The 25572-nt window shown below is 45.4% G+C and overlaps 1 protein-coding gene across 4 annotated transcripts in view; it reads right to left on the reverse strand.

Annotated features, from left to right (window-relative positions):
- YPEL2 (yippee like 2) overlaps positions 1 to 25572 on the reverse strand; it is a 61966-nt gene that overhangs the window by 32173 nt on the left and 4221 nt on the right. For 3 of the 4 annotated variants that reach the window (XM_036106116.2, XM_078064474.1, XM_078064485.1), the window contains one exon: positions 8979 to 9292. In XM_036106116.2, the coding sequence (XP_035962009.1) occupies positions 8979 to 9095 (117 nt within the window). In that variant the 5' untranslated portion in view covers positions 9096 to 9292. Of the gene's footprint in view, positions 1 to 8978; positions 9293 to 9425; positions 9592 to 25572 lie in introns of all 4 variants that reach the window. The other variant, XM_078064467.1, reaches the window with a different exon arrangement.

Raw genomic sequence — 25572 nt, forward strand, 5'->3', positions numbered from 1 at the left:
GTGGTGCGGCAGAGAGGAGGTGGCAAAGTACAAAGTCAAGAGGCACTCAGTTTCTCTGGGCTTTGGTTTCCTAATCTGTAAAATGAGGAGCTGAAGTAGAAAAATCCAGGTTCAAAGGCCCCTCTAGCTCTAACATTCTGAAGAGTCTTTGACTCCAGGTCATTCAGAATCGTATTAGGAAGCAAGACAATTATGTGTAAAAAGTGCAGGTAACCACAATAACACAGACCATATTATTATAAGACAGTCATTATTCATTGCCAAGTGAACAACCAGGCAGTGAACTTCCATAGGAGTTCAACGGACGGAGAGAATCCTCGAAAATACTTAAACTAGTCTTCAGGAATGGGTATAAAGTGAATAGAAAGAAAGCAAGGACTCTTCAGGCAAGGGAAATGATAGGAGGGAAGACAGGGCAGGATTTACCACCAACACTACTGAGAGACCAGAAAACAGTTGAAGCTGGGGTGCCTGGCTGGCGCGGGCGGTTAAGCATCGGACTCTTGGTTTCTGTGCAGGTCATGATCTCATGCTCCTGAGATCGAGTCTCACATCAGGCTACTTGGGATTCTCTCTCCCTCTCCCTCTGCCCCTCCCCACCGCCATGCATGTGCTCGCTCACTCTCTCTATAAAAAAAATAAATGGGGCGCCTGGGTGGCTCAGTCGGTTGAGCGTCTGCCTTCAGCTCAGGTCCTGATCCCAGGGTCTGGGGATCGAGTCCCGCATCGGGCTCCCTGCTCAGTGGGGTGTCTGCTTCTCCCTCTGCCTGCCACTCCCCCTGCTTGTGCACACTCACTCTCACTCTGACAAATAAATAAATAAAATCTTTAAAAAGAAAAAACAATAAATCTTAAAAAAAAAAAAGGGAAGAAGATAGTTGATGCCAAAAGGAGCTACCTAGGTATGACTGTCAAGCTATGGTAAAGAAGGCATAGAACTATCTAGATATGTATTCCACACAGCTTCTTGGTAACCTATGACCTTAGGCAAGTCACTTAATTCCCACCTTGAAGGGATGTTGTAAAATTAAGTGATGGAGTAAAAGGAATCCCTAGCACATAGTAGACGTTCGATAAATAGTAGTTAAGCAGCGATGTACATTTTTCATCCTGTTTTTTTTAGGGCACCAACACAACCACATCTGTAAACATTCTTCTGTCCTCCACAGTGAGCCTTACATTCCCATGCACCCCGAAGATAACAGGCTAAGTACAGGAATCATGGTGATTTCATCTCTCTAACCCTAGCACTCGGCATAGAGCCTGGCATGTTGTTTGAAATAAAAAAATATTATTGAACTCAACAATCTGAATATAATGGTGGATTCTGTTCGGGCCCTAAAAAAACAAAACAGCCGAACCAGCAATGGTGCAGCTTTACCATTCCAGAGACAGACCGAGTGCCAGTGCTCAAAAACACAGGGGTAGGGTCCTGCACCTACTGCTTGTCCCCAGGGAAGACACCCTGTTGAAAAGAGTTTCTTTGGATTTTGAGTAAGTGCACAAGCTTGGCAATCATCAGCATCCTTACTGAATGCCAAGACACTAATGTACAAACCAATCTTATGATTGGAACCTTATAGGCATTTGCAAACCACGGAGTTAATTTTCAGGGTACGCCTCATAGCTCAAGTCAACATTTCCTTTTGGTATTTAAAGCAACCACATAGAAAGGATCACATTTGAGCAGATTCATGTTCCAGCTGCCTGTAGTCTGCAGCAAAAAACACGGATGATTCACCAGACTTGGTCCCTAGCAGCTCCTCTGATAAGAAATGGGTGAGCGATTCTACTTGTGCCTACATCATTAATTTTCACAGGGAGCAGGCATGACTATGGGACAGGTCTGCCTCCCATCCAAAGAGTGTGACCTTCTGAACTCAAGTCCTCTTATTCGTAACTATAAATTACAGAATTTTTTCAACCCTTAGAATGCTTGTATTTCTTCCTCAAGCAATGCTCAACAAATCTTCACTGAACAACCATCATGTGCCCCAAATACCCACAGGCCACTGCAACGCTTACACCCTGGTTCCTCCATCTCCAGTCTCTCTTCAGCAGTTCTGCCGACCACACCATTGACAACATTTGCCATCTCAAAGCAAAGCTCTGGTCGTGTCACTACTTGCTCAGAAGTTTCAGAAGCACCCAACTGCCAGCAATATAACGTCAGGACTTGGATTCTTCCAACAACCTGGCTTCAACCTACTCCTTCGATCTGTTTTCACACAGCTCCTCAATATCGAACCTAAAAGAATGGGCTGCTCCCCGCATGCTTCCTGCCTCCACTTTGTTGTTCACACTGTTCTTTTTACGGGCCCCTCCCCATCCATTTCTACGTGTCTCAGTTCTTGCTTCAAGGCACATCTCAAAGTCACTTCTACCAAGTCTTCCCAGGTGGATCTTAAGGCTTTGATCAACCTTTTGAGAACCTGAAGGTGGCTACGGAACCCTCCCTTGAAAAACGGACTCTACATAGAATAAAACATACAATTTCAAGGATCCCTTGAAGCCAGTCCATGGACCCCAAGTTAAGACCCTCTACGTCTATCTCCCCAGTTTACAGTACTCATAGTCATTCACTTGTATATTCACTGAAAATCTACAGCAGTCTTTAGGAGCTGTGTGGAGTGCTAGAGAAACAAAGATGGTATCATAATTATCTCCTCAAGCAGTTCACAAGCTAATGGAGACATGTTACACCGTGATAACTGCTCTAAGATAAACGTGAGGTGAAATACAAACTTCAAGAAGGGATGACTTAGGAAGCTACTATCTGCCAGCTAGAGTCCAAGTTCCTTGAGGATAAAATCCTTGAGGGTAATATTCTAATACTTACTGGAGTGCTATACACACACACAGAGTATGTATTTAGTAATATGGGCAATGACAGCACAGAGCCAATGAGACAAAACAGCACGTATAGGCACAGTGCCCACTGCCATTTACCACATCTGCCAGAGGCCTCTGAGATCCAGATAAGGTGGTCCCATGTTTGAACAATCATGCTATACAAATTATCCCAGCCTAATTTATGGTTTATCTCACCCTGAAGTAATTCAATCTCTGTCCCCATGGAGAGAAGATAGCATAAGATATTACATCTTACAAGCTCCAAATGGTTTCTTTTCATCAAGGAACACTGTCATCTAACCATATCCCTTTGTTTGCAGATTTTCTGTATAGACTTGGTTCACCTGTCACCCCTTCCTGAGGGACCAACAGATAACTCTTTTACCCTCCTCCAGAAATAACACTTCATTAGAAGATTAGGGCTTTCAAAGGTCAGATAGTTGGGGAAAAGTCAGCCATTTTAGGTTAGATATGTAATTTTCTTTACAAAAGCTAAATTGATTGAATGTGGGGGCGCCTGGGTGGGTCAGTCAGTTAAGTGTCCGGACTCTTGATCTCAGCTCAGGTCTTGATCTCAGGGTCCTCAGTTCAAGCCCCATGTGGGGCTCCATGCTGGGTGTGGAGCCTACTTAAAAAAAAAAACAAAAACAAAAAACTGATTGAATGTGTTTTTAAATGGGGCTTATTGGCTTACTTTGGAACTCTTCCATAATTTATCACTTCTGTCTTTGCTGTACCTCAGAAATGCTCTTTAGTAAACCAACAAACATTCAACAATGTCTTACAAACATAGAAGCAAAGACACACACTATGATGTGGGTCCTACCAGCACGGTTGTTCTCAACCTCATTTTTCTTAAAACCCATCAGTCACTCTGGTACAATCATAGGTCCTACTATTTCAGAAACAAAATTTTCACTTTTTATGATATAGACATTTACAGGTTTATATACAATCTAGTTTTTTTTCTCCTAGTAATTCAATAGAAATACTAATTTTATTGTATTACAGTTTCTGTAAAAAGTCATTGTCACATATCCATTGGCTACCAGAAATCTCTCAGTTCATAAAATTAGAATTCAACATACAGTTTGCAAGTTAGAAAAGCTCAGGATGATCTTCAAGAGCCACACTTTCTTGTCCATATTCTTCGTGAATTATGCCGCTTGATGTGACACACCAGTCATCAGTACTACTACGTACAATCCAAACTTCACTGTAACATTTTCAAGACACTTAAAGAAAAAGGAATGAGTGGCTTTTTAAATATTCTATTCTTGTATTTATTTTTTACATCAATTTTCCAGGATATTTATTATACTTTAAAGACAAGCTGGTGGGTGGTATAAATTAAGAGAAACACATCCCTGATAAGTAGAATGGAAAGGACAGAACAGATCTCTGTACCTCCATACCAGCACCCCTCCATGTCCACTACCTCCAAGCCACTGTGTTAGGGGTACAAGTCTTTTTGAGAATCACTGGTGTGGAACACTAGTGCTCAAAGCAGAGGTGGAGGGCCTGGGTGGTTCAGTCAGTTAAGCAGCTGCCTCCGGCGCAGGGTCCTGGGATCGAGCCCTGCCACGAGCCCTGCCACGGGCTCTCCACTAGGCAGGGAGCCTGCTTCTCCCTCTCCCTTTGCCCCTCCTCCAGCCTGTGAGCTCTCTCTCTCTCTCTCTCTCTCACTTACACACTGTCTCTCAAATAAATAAATAAAATCTTAAGAAAAAAAAAAGCAGAGGTGGGAAATGGCAGGTAGAGTGGGCCCCTCGGTAGCCATGAGACCAATACATGGCTTCAGAACATCTTCCTCCCTGCCACTTCTCTCAGAGCAATGCTACATCTTACATCTAAGGCAGGCAGGGAAAACCAAAATGCTACTACTGTAAGCCCAATGGAGCCCGATAGGGAACCAAAAGAACCATCCTCCTAAAAGCTCCCAGCCTCAGGAGGAGGCCTGGTGCTTGAAAACAGCCAGAGCTCCTCCCATGGAGCACAGTTGAGGGGGAATGCGATGGACGGGTCTGGCTCTGAGGCTGTGGAACCTCAGGCCAGTCACTGAGCTGCCCGTGGCCTGTTTCCTCACAAAGAGAGGCTGGACTAGATGACCAGCAATTCTGGGAATTTTGTATTTGTCACCAGGAGATAATCTGACCCGAAGATCTGACACAGCAATAACTTCTATAGCTCTGGATGGTGAGGGAAAGATTTCTGCCTTCCCCCTGGACTGGACACCCACTCTACAGCCTCCCACAACATCTTCCCTCCAAGGCCCCAGAATGCTACAGCAAACTGTGTCTTGGAATGAGGCTACCATCCCCAAAGTGAGTTCGTGAGAGATTAATCCAATTCACCATTCCCAAATAGCCTATTCCACAATGCCATTAAAGGGGGATGGGTCAGCAGGAGGGAGGCAAAGGAAGTGAAATGAGCATTAGATTGTTCTCACTTGGGGCAACTAGCTGTACCAACTGAAACTATTATTATTTTATAACCAAAGTATATTTTTATAATAGGGCTTGCACCATTAAGTGAGAAACAACAATGTGAGCAATTCCTCATGCCAACTTAAAATACCTCCGCATGCAAACACTCCAGCATTTAGATCACAACACCCCCTAAGAAAGAAAATGTAGGATGTCTCAGCACATTCCCTAGATAGTTCCGTCATCAATTCAGAGAGGCCCCCTAACGCCATCCTACAGAGAAAATACTCTGTTACCTTTGTGCAGACACACACAACTTTGCTTCTATGGCCTTTTGAGAAATCCAACTCCTGGACTCCAGGTTCTAAAATGAAACCATCTTGGCTAGACTAAATTTGCTTGGTATTAGGCAAGCACAATCCCCTCCACCACCCCCCAGAGCCCCTTTGGACAGCAAAACCAAAAGAAGCAAAGGGGCTACTTTATATTTGCAGAGAAGCTTTGTGATTTGCCAACCACCCACACACACCCATGATCTCATCCAGTCTCATAACAACCCAGTGAGGTAAACCTCCTCACTCTACCTTCAAATAAGGTATGCCTATCTCATAGGACTGTAATGGGGATGGCACAAGGAAGCACACAGTAAGTGCTCGCTACTAGGCATTACACACAGCAGCAAATATTACTTCACCCATTTTATTAGTGAGAAACTGAGACTCAAAAGTTGGACAGTTGATTCCAAGCAATGAGGCCTCTGGGGGTTTACAGCAAGCTGGGAAGGCAGAAAGGCTAGTGCCGGATTCTTTCCACCACATCAGTAGAGACCCTAATTGTTCAAAACATTACAACGACACATTTCCATGGGAGCCCAAAGTCCTGATTCTGTTCCCAGTTCTCTACCCCAGCCATATACTCAGAGCTTTAGTTCTCTGGACCTTTGTGTTGCCTTCTCCACAATAAAGTCAGACTCACATTTTTTTTTTAAACCAAACAACAGAATGTCAGGCTTCCAGATGAAAGGCTCTATTACAAGTACAAAGTATCATTTAATTACACTGCTGCTCTAGTTATCTGCTTCCCAGCTCCTAACTCCCACTGGGCAGATTCTGAAACCGCATAGGAGATTATGTCAAGAGGGGAGAACAGGAGAAACATTCTCTCCCTGAACTTTCTTAAATGGAAGAGAGAAACAGAACGAAAAGAAAGGCCCATTTTCCAAGGAGGGGGCTGGGGCAATGATCTTTCCGTTAAGCGGACCTGCCTAAGAATCTATAGATTATTTAACGCCGGGGGTGGCTGTGGAGTGAAATAAAGGAAGCTTTGTGCAGTGCCAGCCACAGTTCCCTCATTCCCTCCCCACGGCCAGGCATTTAACCCACCTCTTTAAATCATCAAGCTCTAACATACGCCATCTGTGCACCAGTTCAGTGAAACTGAAGCCTGTGCTGACTTTGGCCTGGACTCGTGAATGAGCCTTTCTGCCCCAGAAGGGGCAGGAAGGAGGACAGGAGGCCAACAAAGACTTTTTTTGCTCATCACTTGTCTTCTCCCAAGGCTCACGCTCCACCCATCTATTTGATCATCTAGTGAGCTCTTGGCCATGTTGGGTCCTGACCGGGGAGATCCAAAACTAGGAGATGTGGTCCCAGGTAAAAGAGGATGTAGAAAAGCTCCTGGGAGAGAGGAAAGAGGTGAAGGAAAAGGACTGCTGCCGGCTGAGGCACAGACGCCTGAAATACCCCCATCTGCGTATTCAGGGATGTTGCTTAGTTCCAAGTGGTTGGAACATAAAGCAAGGAACTGGCAAGAAACCTCACTCAAAAAGGCCCGACTGTCCAAGGCCCTGAATACCAGGCTTCAAACATCAACACTGAAGGCCACTACCATCTCCACATGTTCCCTCTGTCCATCTTACAAGGCCCAGCTCAAATACCACCTCTTCCAGACACCCATCTTGAACACGCTCAAAGAAATTGCTCTCTCTTCTTTGAGCCTCCAATTTGCATTCTTGGACAGGCTGTTTGAGTCTCAACTTCTCCATCCAGAAAATATGATTAACATCACCTACCTTGAAGTCTTCTTATGAGGGTTAAGTGAGATAACATTTATAAAGTGTCAGGTAGCAGTTTTCAGTACACAGAAGTTGCTAGAACACATTTTATTGTTACCTCAATTTCTTATGATACGTAACACTTCTTCCTGCTATTAAAAAGATGTTTTGGCTTCCATTTTCTCTGGAGATTTCCAGAAATAGGACAGCTCACATTTTCCCTCCAAGCTTATAGGCCCCATTCCAAAGCAAAGGGGACTGACTCCTCTCTTCCCTCACTGACACAGCCTCCCCACATCCAAAATTCCAGACTTGAGGGGTTCCCAAAAGATTCAAGAGGAATCTGAGACAAGATGCTGGCTGGAACACAAATGGCATAAAGGAGAGTAATCAGCAGAAGCCTAGAGAAGTGAAAGTAGGCCAGAGGCCAAGACTCTGAGGGCTCCAGGGTTCAAGCTCTGTGGTAACGCTCGATCTTGGGATTGGCCTAGAAGGAGGACTTCTGTCCTCAGTCCTGATTTGAGAAGCCCCACAACCACAGACATGGTTGTTCAAGCACCCTCCTTCACTTCCTGTCAAATCAGCCAGCTAGACAGGGCTGTTCTAGAACTACTGATCCTTCATCCCTTTCTGGCTGGGACTACCAAACCAGAGCAAAGAAAAGTGATGCCACCTTTTCTAACAGTTCTTGTAAACAAATCAAGAACACTAAATTTTTTTTTTTTTTAGTTTGGGTATGTATAAAGGTTGGTTTTTTTTATTTTAATGGCATGAAGTCTAGGTCCTGAGGAAGGATTCTTTTTAAAGTCAAAAGGTCCCCATGATCTCTTTCTCCTTTTCATGCAGCCTAGTAAATCCCGTTTCTCCTCCCATGGGAATTTAGGGCCAGGAAGGAGGGAGCTCCCCTAAAAATGCTGCCTGAAGGAGCCAGTTCCTGGACTGCACAACTGGGATGTTGGGTTTATTGGTTAACAATCCCCCCAACCCAACTTTAGGAAGCAGTTGTTAAAGCTTTTCAGGGAAAATAGGGTTCCACTCTTTCTTCTGATTATGATCAAGTATCACACCATATTTTACCTCATGTAGAAGCCCTAAAGGTCCCGAGGCCAGTGGGTCATCTCTTTACCAAGCCACTTTTGGTCCTCACCAAAGGCCACCCATATTAGTAGTTCAACAGTCTGATAACCTTCCCAGGGAGCTTGGAAGGCAACATCCTCTCATCTCAGCTAAGAAGCCCCTCCTACAAGATATCCTGCCCCTACCACCTTTCCTAGAGTTCTCTTTCCAGTCAGGCAGCACTCTCCATGGCGTTCACCCACCAACTTGAGCTAAGCCAGCCAAGTGAGAGGTTCCAATCACTCCTCAGCCCCTCTCCCCTCCGGCCTGCGAGCCACCAGCCCCCCAGCCTCCAACAGGGATGACATCTAATTTCCAAAATTACAAATTAAAACTAGTACACCCGCCCTCCAGCTCAGAGTTATCTCTCAATTGAGTGAAATAGCCACATAGGTTAGCCCTCCCTGGACAAAAAATAAAGTACAAATATCTTGGTTTCTTCGGAAGAGCTAATAAGCCTGTGCAACCTTATGAGCCAGAAGTGTCCTCCAACCCAGAGGAGGGCAAGGAAGGCCTACAGGGAAATGTACCTTGGAAATGAGTTCATCGTGATTGGCCAAGTGGGCTCTGCAGTGAATGCAGCTGTAGGTCCTGTGGCAGGAGGGCAGATATGCCTGGAAAGTCTTGGATCTTGTCATCTTCACCATTGGCGCCGCTGAGTGTGGGGTGAACTCTGGAGTGGCCCACGAGGCACTCCCACAGGACGGGTCGCACGGGAAACACCGGAAGACACAGGTAAAGGCCGTGGTTTGGCAGGGGGTGGGTGTGGGGCAGGCTCCACACACTGGTGATGTCTTCAGAGGAAGGACCCTCAAGCAGAGGTCGAGGGCTGGTTCTCAGCAGCCTGCAGTGCCAAGATAAGGGGAATATCATTAGCTGATGGAACAGGGCTTCCTGCAAAGCAAGTCAAGTCCAACAGCCACCCAAGAGAGAGGGCAGTATTTACAGGAAGAAATGACCCCTTCTCTGTTTCTTACCATCATTGCCAAGACGCCCAATTATGAGAAAGAAACTACTGGAGATCCCAGTGTTGATGCTTTTCCAGAGCTGGAGGTTCAGTATCCACCCAGGGTTCTCAGCAGTTACCTTAGGCACCCTCCACCAACATTCAGAAACTGGCATGATCACCGTTCTCAGGGAACCCTAGAAGAGGCCAGGATTAAGGATGTACCACCTGCAGCCCCAGGGAGAAGGCTCCTAAGGGGCCTCTTCTTCTGAGCCAACCAAGATAAAGGGCTAAATGAGGAGGAAACGTTCAGCCTCTACAAAGTCACTATAGCAAGTCATGTATGTATTTCTCATCCATCTCCAGATTCCAGGAGTCTTCCAACACTTAAACCCACCACCTAGAGGGGTGCCTGGGTGGCTCAGTCGGTTAAGCGTCTGCCTTCGGCTCAGGTCATGATCCCAGGTTCCTGGGATGGAGCCCTGTATCGGGCTCTCTGCTCGGCGGGAAGTCTGCTTCTCCCTCTGCCCCACCCCTGCTCTCTCTTGCGCGCCCCCTAACAAATATAATCTGAAACAAAAAACAAAAAGCGACCCACCACCTACAGAGGCAACAAACCCCACACCACCCTTTGCTTGGGACTACGCATGATACAAAGGATCAAGTTCCCAACCAGCAGGGTCCCTCAAAGCTAGCCAGCTCTTTTGGGAGAAATGATTTCCTTTGCCATACCTTGCCCAGAAATAGATGCTCAGTACTTTTCTGTTTGAAAAGCAAGCAAGCAAATGAATGAAACAAATGGCATAATCAGACTGCTGCATCTAAAATTCACAATGACAGTAAATTTTACCAGAATTTCTCCTCAACTCTCAAAGTTTCCATTAGTCATCCCACAGCACCAAACATCTCTCCTGCCATTGCCTCAGCAATTTTATTCTACTGGGAACCAAGGACACTGAGAAAGTGGGTGGTTTCCGGGTTATGTCCAAGTAAAGGTCCGAGGGCAAAACCCCAAGGTCCAATGCACACTCTGCTTCTCTGGATCCCCTGACTGAAGCTTCTGGACCTACCGATGCCCTGCGCTTCACTAATAGGGGTGGTATTCCCACTTGCCTACCTCCCAGGAGAGTCATAGTGTTAATTAATGCCTGCATCATGCCTTTTTTTTTTTCCAAAGATTTTATTTATTTATTTGACAGAGAGAGACACAGTGAGAGAGGGGAACACAAGCAGAGGGAGTGGGAGAGGGAGAAGCAGGCTTCCCGCGGAGCAGGGAGCCTGATACGGGGCTCGATCCCAGGACCCTGGGATCATGACCTGAGCCGAAGGCAGACGCTTAACGACTGAGCCACCCAGGTGCCCCCCCTGCATCATGCTTTAAAGATAAAATTATTTAGAGAGACAGGGGAGGAAGACAAATAAAATCAGATCTTTGCGGTATTATGTCTGGGATCCATCTGGATGTTTAGAGAAAGCTGTAAATCATAGTTCTCTTTTTCCTCTAAACCTTACTAACCAGATCTTTCCAAAGGGATGCTGTCCTCCTCCCTGACATCCTTCCCACCACAGCAGTCACTGAAAGTCACTGTACCCCTGGCACTCTGTACATCCTCCTGAGTGGCCAACCGCACTGCCCAGCACTAGGCTAAAGGACGACAGTGGTCACTACTCTCACCCTGCATGTCCCTTGTGCGGTCCTGAACCATGCAGGGCTCCATGTTCAGGGTGACCAATTACACATGAGACGTCCAACTGTAGAAGGAATTCAGATCTACAAGGGTCCAGGCATAGTGTCTTCCCTGCTTGGTCCACCCACCACTATTTTTAAAAATGTGGAATCAGGTGACACTGAACATTATAGAAATACTTGGAAGAATATGGAGGTGAGAACTGGTTTCCCCAGCTTTGCCTCGGAGTTAGGCCAGGCCATAACAGGAGATGAACAAGGAAGACACATGACCCCTTGGATCCGGAGCCCCTCCTTCTCACCCAGGACATCCTCTGATAGAAGGTAAGGTGAGTGTGGTCAAAACAAAAGCCCACGGTAGATCAATGGTGTCGGGTGTTGAGGGTGTTGAGCTGTCAGAGGTGGTAGAAAGAGCCAAGTACCCTGCCTGAGGTTTCCTGAAATACCCTTGAACTTTCCAATGCCCCCGTTTTGCTCTCAGGAAGGGCAGTATCTCCAGGAAAGGAAGGGGTGGTAGGTCAGGGTAAGGAATAGGAAAGACAGGCAGGGAAACGAGCTAGAGGCTTGCCCCAGGCCAGCTTCTGAAGTCCACAGCCTTCACTGCCCAGTGGGGAGCACTCGGAGTACGGGTCCCATCAGTGTTATACAAACACTGAAGGAAGAAAAGGAAACAACGAGCCCTGGCTGCCAGTCTGGGTTTACAGAGCAGCCAGAGTCTGTTTTCTTATACATGCAGACAGCTTCTAAATTATGCATTTCCCCAGAGTAGAATTATTTCTTTTCTCACTTCTCTTCTGTAGGAAACCAAAAAAAAAAAAAAAGTTTGCAGGCAGGGGTTTCTGGTTATGCTCAGCTTCAAATCTGAATTCCAAAACTTGTTCAAAGCTACCTTCTGAGGAGTAAGCATTTATGGTCTGTACTAAATGTGAACATGTCACACACAAACACATACCCATGCACACATTCATCACACACCACAGCTCTGAACTTAAAAAGATAAGAGAAGAATCGACCCCATAAGCAACGTCCCAGGCTGCTCGGTGCTGGAGAAACCCCGGAGAGCCTAGCCTGCCGGCATGAGACTCTCCTGTAACAGGGTCACTCTGCTCCTCTCCCTCTCTCACAGGAATTCACAGGCAACCAAAATGGGACTCCTTCCCTGAGAAGCAAGGAAAGAAAAAGTGGCTTGTTGAAATATGCATCTTGTCCAACCACAACAGGGCAAGCTGGAAGAATGAGAGGAGTCAGTAGAAAGCAAGCTGAAGCAGAATCAAGAGAGGATCGTTGTGCCTGAGAACAAAGAGAGTAGGCTGTCACAGAAACGAGGTGACAGCTAGGTCCGAAAAATAATCACCTGTTACTGTCTTCTTCCCTCCTAAGGGAAAATTTTAAAAGCTGCTTCTTTGAGTCAGTTCTTAGGAAGGAAGGTAAAATAGATGGATTTAATCTTTATTTTTTTAATTTTTTAAAAAGATTTTATTTTTATTTTTAAAGATTTTATTTATTTGTCAGAAAGAGAGAAAGAGAGAGCACAAGCAGGGGGAGGGGCAGAGAGAAAGGCAGGCTTCCTGCTGAGCAAGGAGCCTGATGTGGAATTCGATCCCAGGACCCTGGGATCATGACCCGAGCTGAAGCTTAACCGACTGAGCCACCCAGGCGTCCATTCATTCATTCATTCATTCATTTATTTATTTGAGAGGGAGAAAGAGAGCAAGAGAGCATGAGCATGCGGAGGGGCAGAAGGTGAGGGACAAGCAGGTTCCCTGCTGAGCAGGCCCTGACAGCATGACCTGAGCCTGAAGAAGTCAGATGCTTGACCAACTGAACCACCCAGGTACCCCTAAGTTTTTTTTCTTTAAAGGAAGGAACGAAGGATATGGGGCTGCATGAGTCCAGCTCGTGGAGTCCAACATACTGTGGAGTCCAAATTGATTTCCAACAATAATCAAATGAGCCCGATATTTAAAAGCCTCAGGGAACATGTACAAATTAAACACCATTTTAAGTGAAGCAACAATCCATCACAGTGGAAATTAAAGGAAGATTTGCTACCACCCCCAGCTGGCTCCTGCTGATCAGCATGGAAAGAAAAGATGTGAACTATTATGATTAAAAACAAACGCCTCAGATACTGCACTTCAAGAGCCAAAAGCACAGGGAGCACACAGCGAACCTGGCTGTCTCACCTGACAGGCCTTTTCCACAATGAGCCACAATGGCAGCCCGAACCCAAAGGAGAAACTTCTGCATGTCCCCAGGATGGAGGGGTAGGAGGTACAGATGCTCCAGGTAAGCCATGAAGGAACTGGATGAATGAGGTGGGAGACAAGGGGCCACAGAAACTGACAAGGTGGGGGGAGGGGGGGTGCCTGGGTGGCTCAGCCGTTAAGTATCTGCCTTCGGCTCAGGTCATGATCCCAGAGTCCTGGGATTGAGTCCCGCATCGGGCTCCCTGCTCCGTGGGGAGTCTGCTTCTCCCTCTCCCACTCCCCCTGCTTGCGTTCCTTCTCTCGCTGTGTCTCTGTCAAATAAATAAATAAAATCTTAAAAAAAAAAAAAAAGGAGATGGGTTCTAGAACCTTACTCATGGGTTTCAAATCTGTTTTATCCTATACAAGCTGTGTGACCTTGGGCAAGTTTATTTAACCTCTCTGAACTATGACTTCCTCATTAGAAAATAGGAATAATAATATCAACCTCATAAGGCTCTGTGAGGATTAACTAAACTAATACTCAGTATGTGCACCTGGTATGTAGTTAAGTGCACAAACAAGTTCCAAGTGTGTATTACCACTGACCTCCATCTACCATCAACACCCACGAATTGCTTCAGACTCTTCTCTATCACTTCATACTCTATACTCCCCTTTTTTAAACTGACATTTAAGGGTCTACCATGTGCCAGGGACTCTCCTAAGTGCTCCCATTTGGCAACCAAATTCTTTTAGTTCCCCCTAACACACCACACTTTATACACCCTTGCACGGCTTTGCTGATGCCATTCCCTCAGCCTGAGGCATCCTTCCTATTTCTCCTCACCAGACCCTTTATTTATTTTTTTAAGATTTTTATTTTATTTTATTTATTTATTTGACAGAGAGAGAGCACAAGCAGGGGGAACAGCAGAGGGAGAGGGCACCCCTCACGAGGCCCTTTAACTTGTCCATTAAGACTCAGCTCAGGGTGAGTCTGGGTGGCTCAGTCAGTTAAACGTCTGCCTTCGGCTCAGGTCATGATCCCAGGGCCCTGGGATCGCGCCCTGCATTGGGCTCCCCACTTGGCAGGGAGTCTGCTTCTCCCTCACTCTCTCTCCCCCTCCCCCTCAAATAAATAAAAATTTTAAAAATCTTAAAAAAAAAGATTCAGCTCAAATGCCACCTCCACATGGGGCTTATTGGTCCTTCCTCTGGGCTCACTTTTATCTTAACACTTATCAAAACGAAAATTATCCTTTTCTGCCTCTGTATCCTCTACTAGAGTTAAGCTCCAAGAGTAGGGACCACATTCTCGCACTCCCTGGACTCAGCACACAGCCCACAGCCCACAGCAGCAGCTGTTACTGAACTAAACTCCCTCTGCGTCCCATCGGGCTGCTGACTAGACCAATCCACCCACCCGTGTGGGTAGCAGACATAATTGACGCCCCTCCTTTCCCCCTCCAAGTAATGAGGTAGGAGGCAAAATTACTCTGGGTCCCCAAAGCCCATGAAATACTATTCTCCCCTGACTGCCCCCACTCAGACCCTGTGCTGAGATGCCCAGAACTATGGTTCTTCTGGGCTACAGATGTTCTAAGTCCTGGGTGTTAACCAAAGGCCTGTCATCGACATCCAGGTCCATTCTTTGCCTTTGTGGGGCCTAGGTTACATATATACATGTATCGGGAAAGGGAGAAGTCCTGATTAGAGGCAATAAAAGGCAGCAGTGGAAAAGGACCAGGTGAGCCATTTCTAGAACTGGGAGGCAGAAAAAAGAGACAATGTCTGTGGAAGGCCTCTATCCAAGGAGGAAGGTCCTCTTTCCCCGTTCCTAATCTCACCAGAATCCTGAACCCAGACCAGGGAGCGGAGAGACCCAGTCTCCCTGGACCATCCAGTAAGTGGCTGGAGGTGTAGTCCACTGTAAGGGCTTACGGGATGAAGAGGCCGATGGACCTGGGTCCAGTTTCGGTTTTTCTCACACACTAGCTGCATCACCACTGGGCAAGTTGCCTGAAAAGGAATAACAACACTGCCTACCTCGCAGAGGAGACAAAAGAATCAAATGAGATATAGCGAGTGGAGCATTCAGCACAGCACCTCACACCTGAGTTAGCATTCAATAACCCTGATTAGCTATAATCGTCCTCACCAGCAAGGGAGAAAAAGTGCGGGAACTGTTCCTATTCACAGGACCCCAACGAGCAGCGTTCCTGTCCCCCACGTTGACTCATGGTGGTCAGAGAGTTAGGACCTCAATTAATCCACTTAAAGGTACACTGTGGTTTAAAAGCAGGTTCTTGTGGCTTAGCTGGGGATCTGACATTATTGCTGTATCATTCCGAACAGACCACCCTCCCTCACTTAGCGCGGTGGAAAAGTTACCTCTGCAGCAGCCCACACTGACTCCACTACTCCCAGGATGGGGCCACTACTGAAAACTTTACTGAAATGCCCCTATTATGACTACCATAGAGCTGATGAGCAAGGCCCATAGGAAAATCACTGTCATCACTTCACAGTTACCCACTGTATAGCACCGGACCCAGGTGGCGCTTCAGTCTCATCCAGATGATAATAAAAGCCAGCTTTCATAGTCAAGGATCCACTCTCTTTCATAAACAAAGCCAACCATTCAGCTCTACCCTAGGCACAGGGCCTAGTCTTGATTTCACAGGGATTATCTGTCAGATGATAATCCTACATGAGCTCTAGGATTCCTTCGGCTCTTAAAGTCCTGATTCCATGTTGTAATGATGTCTCTGCCAGCCGAATCCCGCCCGAGAGCACAGTATCCATCCACCATCCTTCACTGTGGTTAAGACCTGGATTTCAGTGAGGTCACAGAACATTCAGTCGTGCAGAGTCCACTCAGAAATGGCTGCTGGACAGTGCCTTTGCAACATCTGTTAGCAGACCAATATATTACCACATGGCCCTTAGTCCAGCATGAGGTCTACATCTGTTAGAACATCTGCATAGAGAAGAGGTGGTTCCCCTTGAACATCCTGACACTTGCACGTAATTCACTAGATATTAGAAGTAGCTGTTACTAGCTGGCTATGAAGAGATCAGATATTACTTTGGGTTGTTTCTACAATTTCAATAAAAAATAATGTAAAAAAGCCCAAACGATCTGTCTGAAGATTCATTTCCAAGGACACTTGACTGAAGTTCATCAATGGCTTCCTTCTTTTTCTTATACATCTCCCAACTCCAAAAATGATTTAAGGTAACTTACAAAAACATAAACAATACTTTTTTTTTTTGTCTTCCTCAATTTCTTTCATAGTGTCTCTCTTTATTTTTTTAAATTTAATTTTATTATGTTATGTTAGTCACCATACAATACATCATTAGTTTTTGATGTAGTGATCCACGCTTCATTGTTTTAAAATAGATGAAGAAATTAGGGTAAGAAAAATGGAAGAACACAAGGAGAGTTACGACAGAGAAATGCATGCTATTAAGTTGCTAAATATTTACTGAATTTCAGTTGCATATTTGGCTTTGAGCTCCCCAGTAAGCAAGGCAGAAAAGAAAATGAGTAGTTATAAGGTTTACAGTTTCTGTAAATTTTGGTTGTTCAAGCTACAGATTTTCTAAGAGACATTTCTTCTGTGGATGGTTGCAGAGGAGATGATGAGCAGTGAACTCAGTGGACAAGATCCTCAGCACACACCAATAGCTCCTACCATAAAACTCTTGCAAGACTGTTTCTTAGAGGTCCCTCCATGAAAATGCACAGCATAACAGTAAAGGGCAATTCAGTAAAAGGGATTCTACATGGGGGTCAAATCAGGGCAGCCCAAGAACATGGCTTTCTGATGATCTGGCTGGATCCAGTGATACAGACTCTCCAGAGGAATGGAAGAGCTACAGAGCCTTCTGGCAAAGCTCCATGAATATATCATTTATCACAACCAGGCTTTTGAGTTACAAAAACATGGGCAGCCTCCAACATGCCAAGTCCAAACACTAATACATTTGAATGCTAACACTATTTGGCCCTGGTGTTGCATTCAAGTTAGTTCTCTTGTGGTTAGTTCAGCCTACTTTTCCCTTAAACTCTCCCCTTCTGCACCTCATCATGCCTCTCCTGCTTCTCTCTCTCTGGGCCTCCATCTCCCTGGCTGCTCTTCCTTCCTCCTCCTCCTTGGAGGTGCTTCTATCATGTGCCTGACTGCCTGCTCCCCATGGACATCCTCATCCACACCCAAGTCTTCTAAACCTCTGCCTCCTGCCCCTGAAGCCTGGATCCCTTTCTAAAAAAGGCCTCTCTAACTGGCTCCTAGGAAGGCACTTCAAACCAAATGCATCCAAAGCCAGCACCATCTTTCCCCTTCCCCTGGCTCCTACCACCTTCACCCTGATTCTGAAGGCCCAGTTGCCAAAGCAGTCCAGACTCTTTACTCTCTCTCGCCCTTCTATGTCATACTCCATCGGTCTCCTAGACAGTTGGTTCTGGCGCTGTTATCCAGTCTCCCATAGCCATCTTCACAGCCACAGCCGGCAGCACTGGGTGGGCCCTACCCTCCCTCATCCTGAACTCACGTGACAGCTTCCTAAACTGGTCTCCCTGACTCAGCTCTTACCTCTCCAGCCCATTCTAGAATTCTATTTATACAGCACAATCTGATCACATCTCTCATGTTTCAAAACCTCCAGTGGTTTCCTAGCAGCCTATAGGACAAGGTCCAACCCCTCGGGTGGCACCAAGGAACTGGGCTGATTCTCCTTATCCTCACCATCACCTTCCCACCTCACTCCAAACCTGTTTCCCCAGCAGACCAAGCTTGTTCACTACTTTTTCCCAAGTTGGTTCAGCCTCTTGCAAAGCCTTAACCTATCTTCACTGCCTGGTAAATGCCTGCTCATCCCTTAATACCCGAATAAGACCCTAAGCAGAGGCAGTGGCCCCCTTTGCCCAGCATGCAAAAAACTCTTTTCGCCTGAATGGTGCTCCATCACACTGTTCACGTATCTGTCTCCCAGACTGGGAGCTTCCTGCAGCTCAAGTCCAGTCTTTAATGCCCCTTGGTTTCCCCAGGACTCCTAGTCTCAGGCACATCAGAGTCTCCTCCACCCCCCGGAGAGTCTTGATAAATGGTAATTAACTGAATAAAATGAGTGACCATCAGTGAAACTGTGCTGCCCTGTAAAGCTGATATTTTTAATCTTACTTAAACACTATCCAGAGCATTTAAAATATCTAATTCTGGCCACTACATGGGACTCGCACACCATTAATGCTCCACAAAGTTAAAAGGCCAACAAACTTCTGTGACGTCAACTTGCTTGGCCTGGCAGATGGAGCATGATGCTCAGGACTGTGGAGCCGTGGCTCCAAGGCGACACCCGACAAGACCCTCCGATGCCTTTACCTGGGTGCTGTCTGATGGCAAGAAACATTTCTCATTCCACCTCCCCCGGCCCTTCACACCACCTCTGTGCCACTGGGCAGCTTCCCAAGGGACCCTCCCCAGACTGGCATGGACTTCTAACCCCTGGAGAAACCCTCAGACTTCCAACCCACGAAGCTTCTTTCTCCCAGGGTGGTCCCCACAAAACCCCCCGGGGCAGTCTGAGGAGGAGAGAAATGAACTGTCAGATTTGGTTCAGGTCAGCAAAAAAGGGGTCCCTCGACCCTGCCTCTTGATTCCATGTTCAAAACAAGGCCAGATATGCCCTTTTCCTCCAGCCCCCCCAGAGACTGCCACCCTCAGCATCAGTCCTTTGTTTTGTATTTGGCCAGGCTCAGAGAAGACAATGTTGGTGAAAACAAAATAAATACATTTTCCTCATGATCTGGGACCCAGAGAGGGACTGGGTCCATCACTCGGCCCCCAGACAGGGCTACACTTGAACTACAGTGTAAAACAGTCATTTAGAAGATCTCAACATTTTGGGGGCACCTGGGTGGCTCAGATGGTTAAGCATCTGCCTTCGGCTCAGGTCAGGATCTCCAAGTCCTGGGATGGAGCCCCGCATCGGGCTCTCTGATCAGCGGGGAGCCTGCTTCTCCCTCTCCCTCTGCCTGCAGCTCCCCCTGCTTGTGCTCTCTGTCAAATGAATAAACAAAATCTTAAAAACAAAAAAAGAAAGAAAGAAAAGAAAACAACATTTTGGAAAGTAGGGTAAGAGATGGTGGCCGACCTTTGGAAGTGACTTCACCAGGTAACCCTCCCCTTAGCCTCCACCAATGCCCACTACCCAGGTTCCTCTTCCATAGGCAGAGCACTCTTCACAGCTGCAGTTGTATTTTACTGGGGAAATCATTTGATTGTCGTCTGTATCCCACACTCTCAAAGATCAAATATTATCTACTGAATAAATGAACGTCTCTGGACCCTGGGTACTGTGTGACCTTGATTTCTCTTTAACTGCTGCTCCCCCAGGGCACAGCTGGGGCCCCAATTAGTTACAAACCATCCATCCCCAATCTGCCAATACAATTCTGTTGTTCAGCTGTCAGCATGCCTTTGGTGTCCTCACTTTAATCTCCCAATTCAAATAAATCCAAAACTCTAGACTCTGACATCTGTGGCTGGGCTCCCTGTCTCTCCACAACTGCAATTTGGAAATTGAACTTTACTACTCGAGAGGGGGAAAAAAGGGCAGAAGCACTTTCAAAAGGATGCCTGTATGTCTAAAGTCCCAAGCATCACCAGCTCAAAGATGGATGTATTTTGTCCTAAGAATTATTAAATTGCCATCTAGTATTGCCATCTATTGAAGAAGAAAAGGAGGAGGGTGGGAGAGAGAAAGACTGATTCTAGAGCAGATTTCTGGATTTCTCCTGTTATGGGAATGGCAGATAGATTTTAGGAAGAATTATAACTTCTTTTCCTTTCAGGCCTGGCACATCAAGGGGCCCCATGCACATTGCCAGTGCAGCTTTTTCATATAACTTAAGAAACATCCACAAAGCTAGCTGTTTATGGGTCAGTCTTTCCCCTAGATTGTGAGCCATTCCTGGCCGAAGACCACATCTGGTTAATCATCCTTCATACCCAGGCCAAAGCCTGGCTTGCACTAAGAGCTCAGAAAGGTTGGTCGAAGGAATGTGGGAAGTAAGGGGAGGAGGTAAAGAGGAGTCATCTGAGGCCATGCAGCAACTGTCAGTAAACCTCCAGGACTCTACAGTTTATTAATTTCCTATCATGGTCCCATGAGGGGCCAAGTACTTGATATGCATTATCTCAATTAATCCTCACAACAACCCAGAGAGGCAGGCATTATTATGATTACCCTTGTTTGAATGATAAGGAAAAAAGCCAAGAAATTAAACATTTTGCCCAAGATCACTCCACTAGAACCAGAACCAGGATGTGAATCCTCAGACAACCCCTACCCCCACCCCCCGTGGATCCTTCAGCCCAGACAAGCCAGAGAAGAGTCTGAAGATGGGCATCCTTGGTCCTTGAACCCTTTAGAGCAACAAGCAGAATATCTTCAACTAATTATAATGCAAACAAAAATGTCAAGTTCTCTTAAAACATCTTCAAACTCTCAGGGTTGGCTCACTGCTTCAACTTTTAATTATAGAAATACGAGAAAACAAAGGAGGGAAGGGAATAACCTCAACCAGAAGGTAGGACAACAGATTAGGCACAAGAAAAAGCCAGTTTTCGGTTCCTGTCATATCTTCCTGCTAAGGGGTTTTTAGCTTTAAGGCGGCAGTCATATATAGGGATAGTTTGTTTCCTTTAGGATTTGAGGGAAAAAGAAAGAATCATGTAAGCAAAACTAACCAAAAGCCCTATTTAATTTGCATTTATACATAGTACACGTTTATACCATTAATACAACAAATACTGAAAAAGAATTCATTTCTACTTTATGGTCTATTTGGCCGTGGATCAATTTAGGGAGGGACCCCCAACAGACAAAAGACCAAAGTAGTAAAAGAAGAGATAAACAGGAGGCAAATATAATGGATGACACATGCAGGAGGAATACAAACGAGAGGAAAAGGAAGTGGCAAAAATACAGTGAGGGAAAGGAGGCCAAAGGTCAAAGATGCTTAGTAGCTGGTTTCTGCTAAGGAGATCAACTACCTCAGCGATTTCCAGACCTCAGACATGTACATTAGATAAACTTGGGAAAATTTTTTTGCAGGGGGGTATTATTTGCTTGCTTTTATTCGATTCCCTAGCTGAAAATTTTCATTTTGTAGGCCTTTGGTTGGACTAGAAATTCTTACGGCAGCCTAAGATTTGAGAATCTCTAGGGATAGTCCCGTTTTTGAGAATGCCTATTATCGACGTCAACTAACCATCATTCACAGACTTCTGTGAATGGAAGCAACAGTCCATTTCCATGGAGTTACTCTAAACTGTAGCAATAGTGGAGTGCCTGGCTGGCTCAGACATGGGACTCTTGATCTCGGGGTCCTGGGTTCGAGCCCCATGTTGGGTGTAGAGATTGCTAAAAAAATAAATAAATAAACTTTGGAGAAAAAAAATAAGTAAACTGTAGCAACAGCAGCCCAAGCAAAATCCCAATGTTCTCTTTCCAACATCTCATGTGCCTAATGAACATTCCCCATACATTATCATACCTCTGTGCCTTTGCACACACTGTTCCCCCCTGGAGCCTTTCTGCACATTTAAGTCCTCATCATTCTTCACAGCTCCATCTCCAAAATGCCTACCCTTCTCCATAAGGACTTTAAACTCTTTGTACCTTGGGGTGCCTGGGTGGCTCAGTCATTAAGCGCCTGCCTTCAGCTCAAGTCATGATCCCAGGGTCCTGGGATCGAGTCCCGTGTCGGGCTCCCTGCTTGGCGGGAAGCCTGTTTCTCCCTCTCCCACTCCCCCTGATTGTGTTCCTGCTCTTGCTGTGTCTCTCTCTGTCAAATAAATAAAATCTTTAAAAACAAAAAAAAAACCCAACAACAAAAATAAACTCTTTGTACCTTATACTGTGGTTATTGACACATATGCCTTAACCACTCCTATTTGAGTATATGCTCTTAGGGGCAGGGGCCATATCTTAACCCATTTATCTCCCAAAGGTCTTATATTACCTGTTGAATTCTTTTTTTTTTTTTTTTAAAGATTTTATTTATTTATTTGAGAGAGAGAGAGATAGCGAGAGCAGGAACACAAGCAGGGGGAGTGGGAGAGGGAGAAGCAGGCTTCCTGCCGAGCAGGGAGCCCGATGTGGGACTCGATCCCAGGACCTTGGGATCATGACCTGAGCCGAAGGCAGACACTTAACGACTGAGCCACCCAGGCGCCCTTACCTGTTGAATTCTTATTAGCCAGGAAAATGAAGCGAAACCAAGGTTCATTTTCAGGCCAGAAGTTCCTCTTCTGTAGCTCAAAATTTTACTGACTCAGGCAGGATGTGCTCCAAGCTTATCCTCTCTTGCCCCAGGTACTCACAACCAGAACGGCATGGGAAAACAAAACAAATCATTGGGAAGGTCAATATTTCCTATGATTAAATTTCTTATCAGATAAAATAATGCCACTTTCTTCAGTAGAACCAAACTCAGCTCCTGTTCATGACCAGAAGACCCCGTTTGAGCCTCAGTGGCACCCTTCTGCCATCTGGATATTGAGCCTTCCTTCCCTAGTAAGAAACAGACAAGGGAACTCCAGACACTAGAGACTAAGCTCATTCTGAGCTGGCAATCTAGTTTCAGATCAAAACCACTAAATCTGGACATACCACATTCTCAAGACCACAGGGGAAGGCTGTAGCTCAGGAAACAGGAGAGCACAGGGCTGCTGACCCAACCAGGAATGCGAGTGGTAGTGTTGTTACCTCACTAGCAGAATGTTCCTTTGCCTCGTCACAGAGAGGAGGTAGGCTTTGCCTAGGCTCAAGACATTATGGGTTATATGGGGTTTTATTCAGGAGTTGACATTATTCTAGAATGTACAGGAGTAGAAAGAACCCTGGGTCTCTGTTTTGCCTTAATTAGCTCTGTCTTAAGCAAGTTCTTTTTGCCTACTTAGCCTCAATGTTTGTATCTCTAAAAAGTAAAATCTGAAATGATTTTAATATCCAAATCAGCATCTATCCAATTAAAAAGGAATTATAAATCATTAACCTGAAATTAGAGAAAATAGAAATTACAAGGAAAAAATTAGGATGAGGGGCCCTAAAGTTACTCAAGTCAGGCCACAGATTTGGCTCTCTGCTTCCTGGCACATTGAAAGAGAGCAAAAGAGAGAAACATGATCAGTTACACATTTCCAATTGTCCACAAAGAAATATCATGCCCGTTCCTCAGGAGAGGCAAAGCTTTTTCTGGCACTTGTCCCTGAAAGAAATTTCTCCTATTAACTACTTAAAGGGGATACTAAGTGAAATTGTAGCTTAAGGCTGCAGCAAACATCAACCCTTAACGAGAAATGTAGTAGTGTTATAAAGCTGTTTCGGACTGTGTCCCTCCAAGAAAGCAAAGGGCAGGACATCAAAGTTCATCTCAGTGAAAATAATTCTGGAGGGGCTGAGGTAATATGGCCCAAATATGCAGCTTTCAGTCAGCCCAGCTTAATTCAAGGATAAAACTAAGAATGGCCAGAGGAACAGGTGGACAACATGTCCTTCCAAAAACTTCCACGACTTCTTCCACATGGGTGTTATCAAAAGTTGGGAGGCAATGTGCGATTAGATGATTCCTAACTTCCACTCTAGTCCTGAGAGATCTAAGTGACATGTTTGGTCTTCACTTACTGGCACTAATTTAAGATCTGGTGGTTTTCTCCCTCTTATTGCACACTCCCAAATCAATGGGTTGGGAATTCCCGCCAAAGAGAGGAGGGAAATCTAACTGTTAGTATGAGTGTTATTATTAAAAGCTAACAGCAGGGAGCCTGGGTGGCTCAGTCAGTTAAGTGTGGGACTCTTGGTTTCAGCTCGGTCACAATCTCAGGGTCATGAGATCGAAACCCAAGTCAGGCTGAGCGCATTGGCCGAAGTCGGCTTGAGATTCTCTCCCTCTGCCCCTCTTTCCCTCCAGCACTCACTCTTTCTCTCCATTTCTCTCTAAAATAAATAAATAAAAGCTAACAGCAAGTGCTTATGTGCCAGGCTCTGTGCCTGGTTTCCTATACATCCTCTCATTTTGTCTTCCCATCAATTCTGTGTGATGGTAACTATTATTAGTCCTATTTTACAAATAAAGAGAATTTTAGCAAATTGCCCAAGGTCACAGAGCTAATTATCCAGATCTTTCTGGTTCCAAAGCCCAGGTTCTTAGCCCCACTTATAGTGCCTCCTAGTATTAATGAAATGTGATTACTGGTAGAAATGACTTGTTTGTCAGGAAAACAGTGAAAACAAAATAAAGCTACTGGGGGAGGCAAGCTTGTTTATTAACAACAAAATGGCAACGGAACTTTTAGAGATCTATTAAAAAGTATAAAAGGGTGAAAAATACTGTGAAAAGCGGAAATCCTGAAATAAATTCCAAGGGAACACTATCACACCCCAGGAAAAGGGAGAGAAAAATTCTTTTCCTCTTCTCTTGAAAATAAAAGTATTATTTCCTACTCTTAAGAGACTCAAAACCTTGGCTCTCTTTAGTCATTCATTCATTCCACCAACGGGTAGCTATTTATCCAGAGCTACTCATTCCAGGTACTGTCAGCCGGGAGCAAGACAGAAGCTCCAAAGCTTCCACTCTAGCCATCAAGTACAAAATGTATTTCCAGATGGTATTAAAGTGCCTTGAAAAAAAAAATAAAGTTAAGGGGATTAAGACAGGCTGAGAGACAGGGAAGGGAGGAGCTGTTCTAGATAACTGATCTGAGATGGGCTCTCTGAGACGCAAGTGAGAGAGCCAATCGTGTAAAAATTTGGAGAATGGCATTCTGGAAAGAGTAACTACGAGGAGAAAGACCCAATGACAGAAACAAACCTTCAACATTTTAGAAACCTGAGGAAAGCTGGCCCACTTGGAGCAGACTGAAGCAAAGTGGACCAGGTAAGGACCTGTGGGAGATGAGGGAGAGGCTGGGGGAAGGGGAGAGGCTGTCCAATGCCCAAAGGGAAGGGAGTTGGATTATGTCTGAAGGGCAATAGGAAGCCATTGGAAAACTTTAAACAGGGGAATAGCATAATCCAATTTATTTTAAACCCTAGGGGGGCTATATTCCCAAATCTCAGGGAAATTCAGGTAGGTGTGGTCCTTTAAAGATGCAAGTCTCATCTTTTGCTAAGGAAAAAATCATTGAAAACTATCAACTCTAACAAAATACCTTTAGCCTGCAGGCCCTGGCTTTCCATAAATGGACGCTCAAGTTTAAAAAAAAGAGGATTCCCTATTATGC

The sequence above is a fragment of the Halichoerus grypus genome, chromosome 2 (assembly GCF_964656455.1).
Source record: "Halichoerus grypus chromosome 2, mHalGry1.hap1.1, whole genome shotgun sequence".
NCBI classification, from domain to species: domain Eukaryota; kingdom Metazoa; phylum Chordata; class Mammalia; order Carnivora; family Phocidae; genus Halichoerus; species Halichoerus grypus.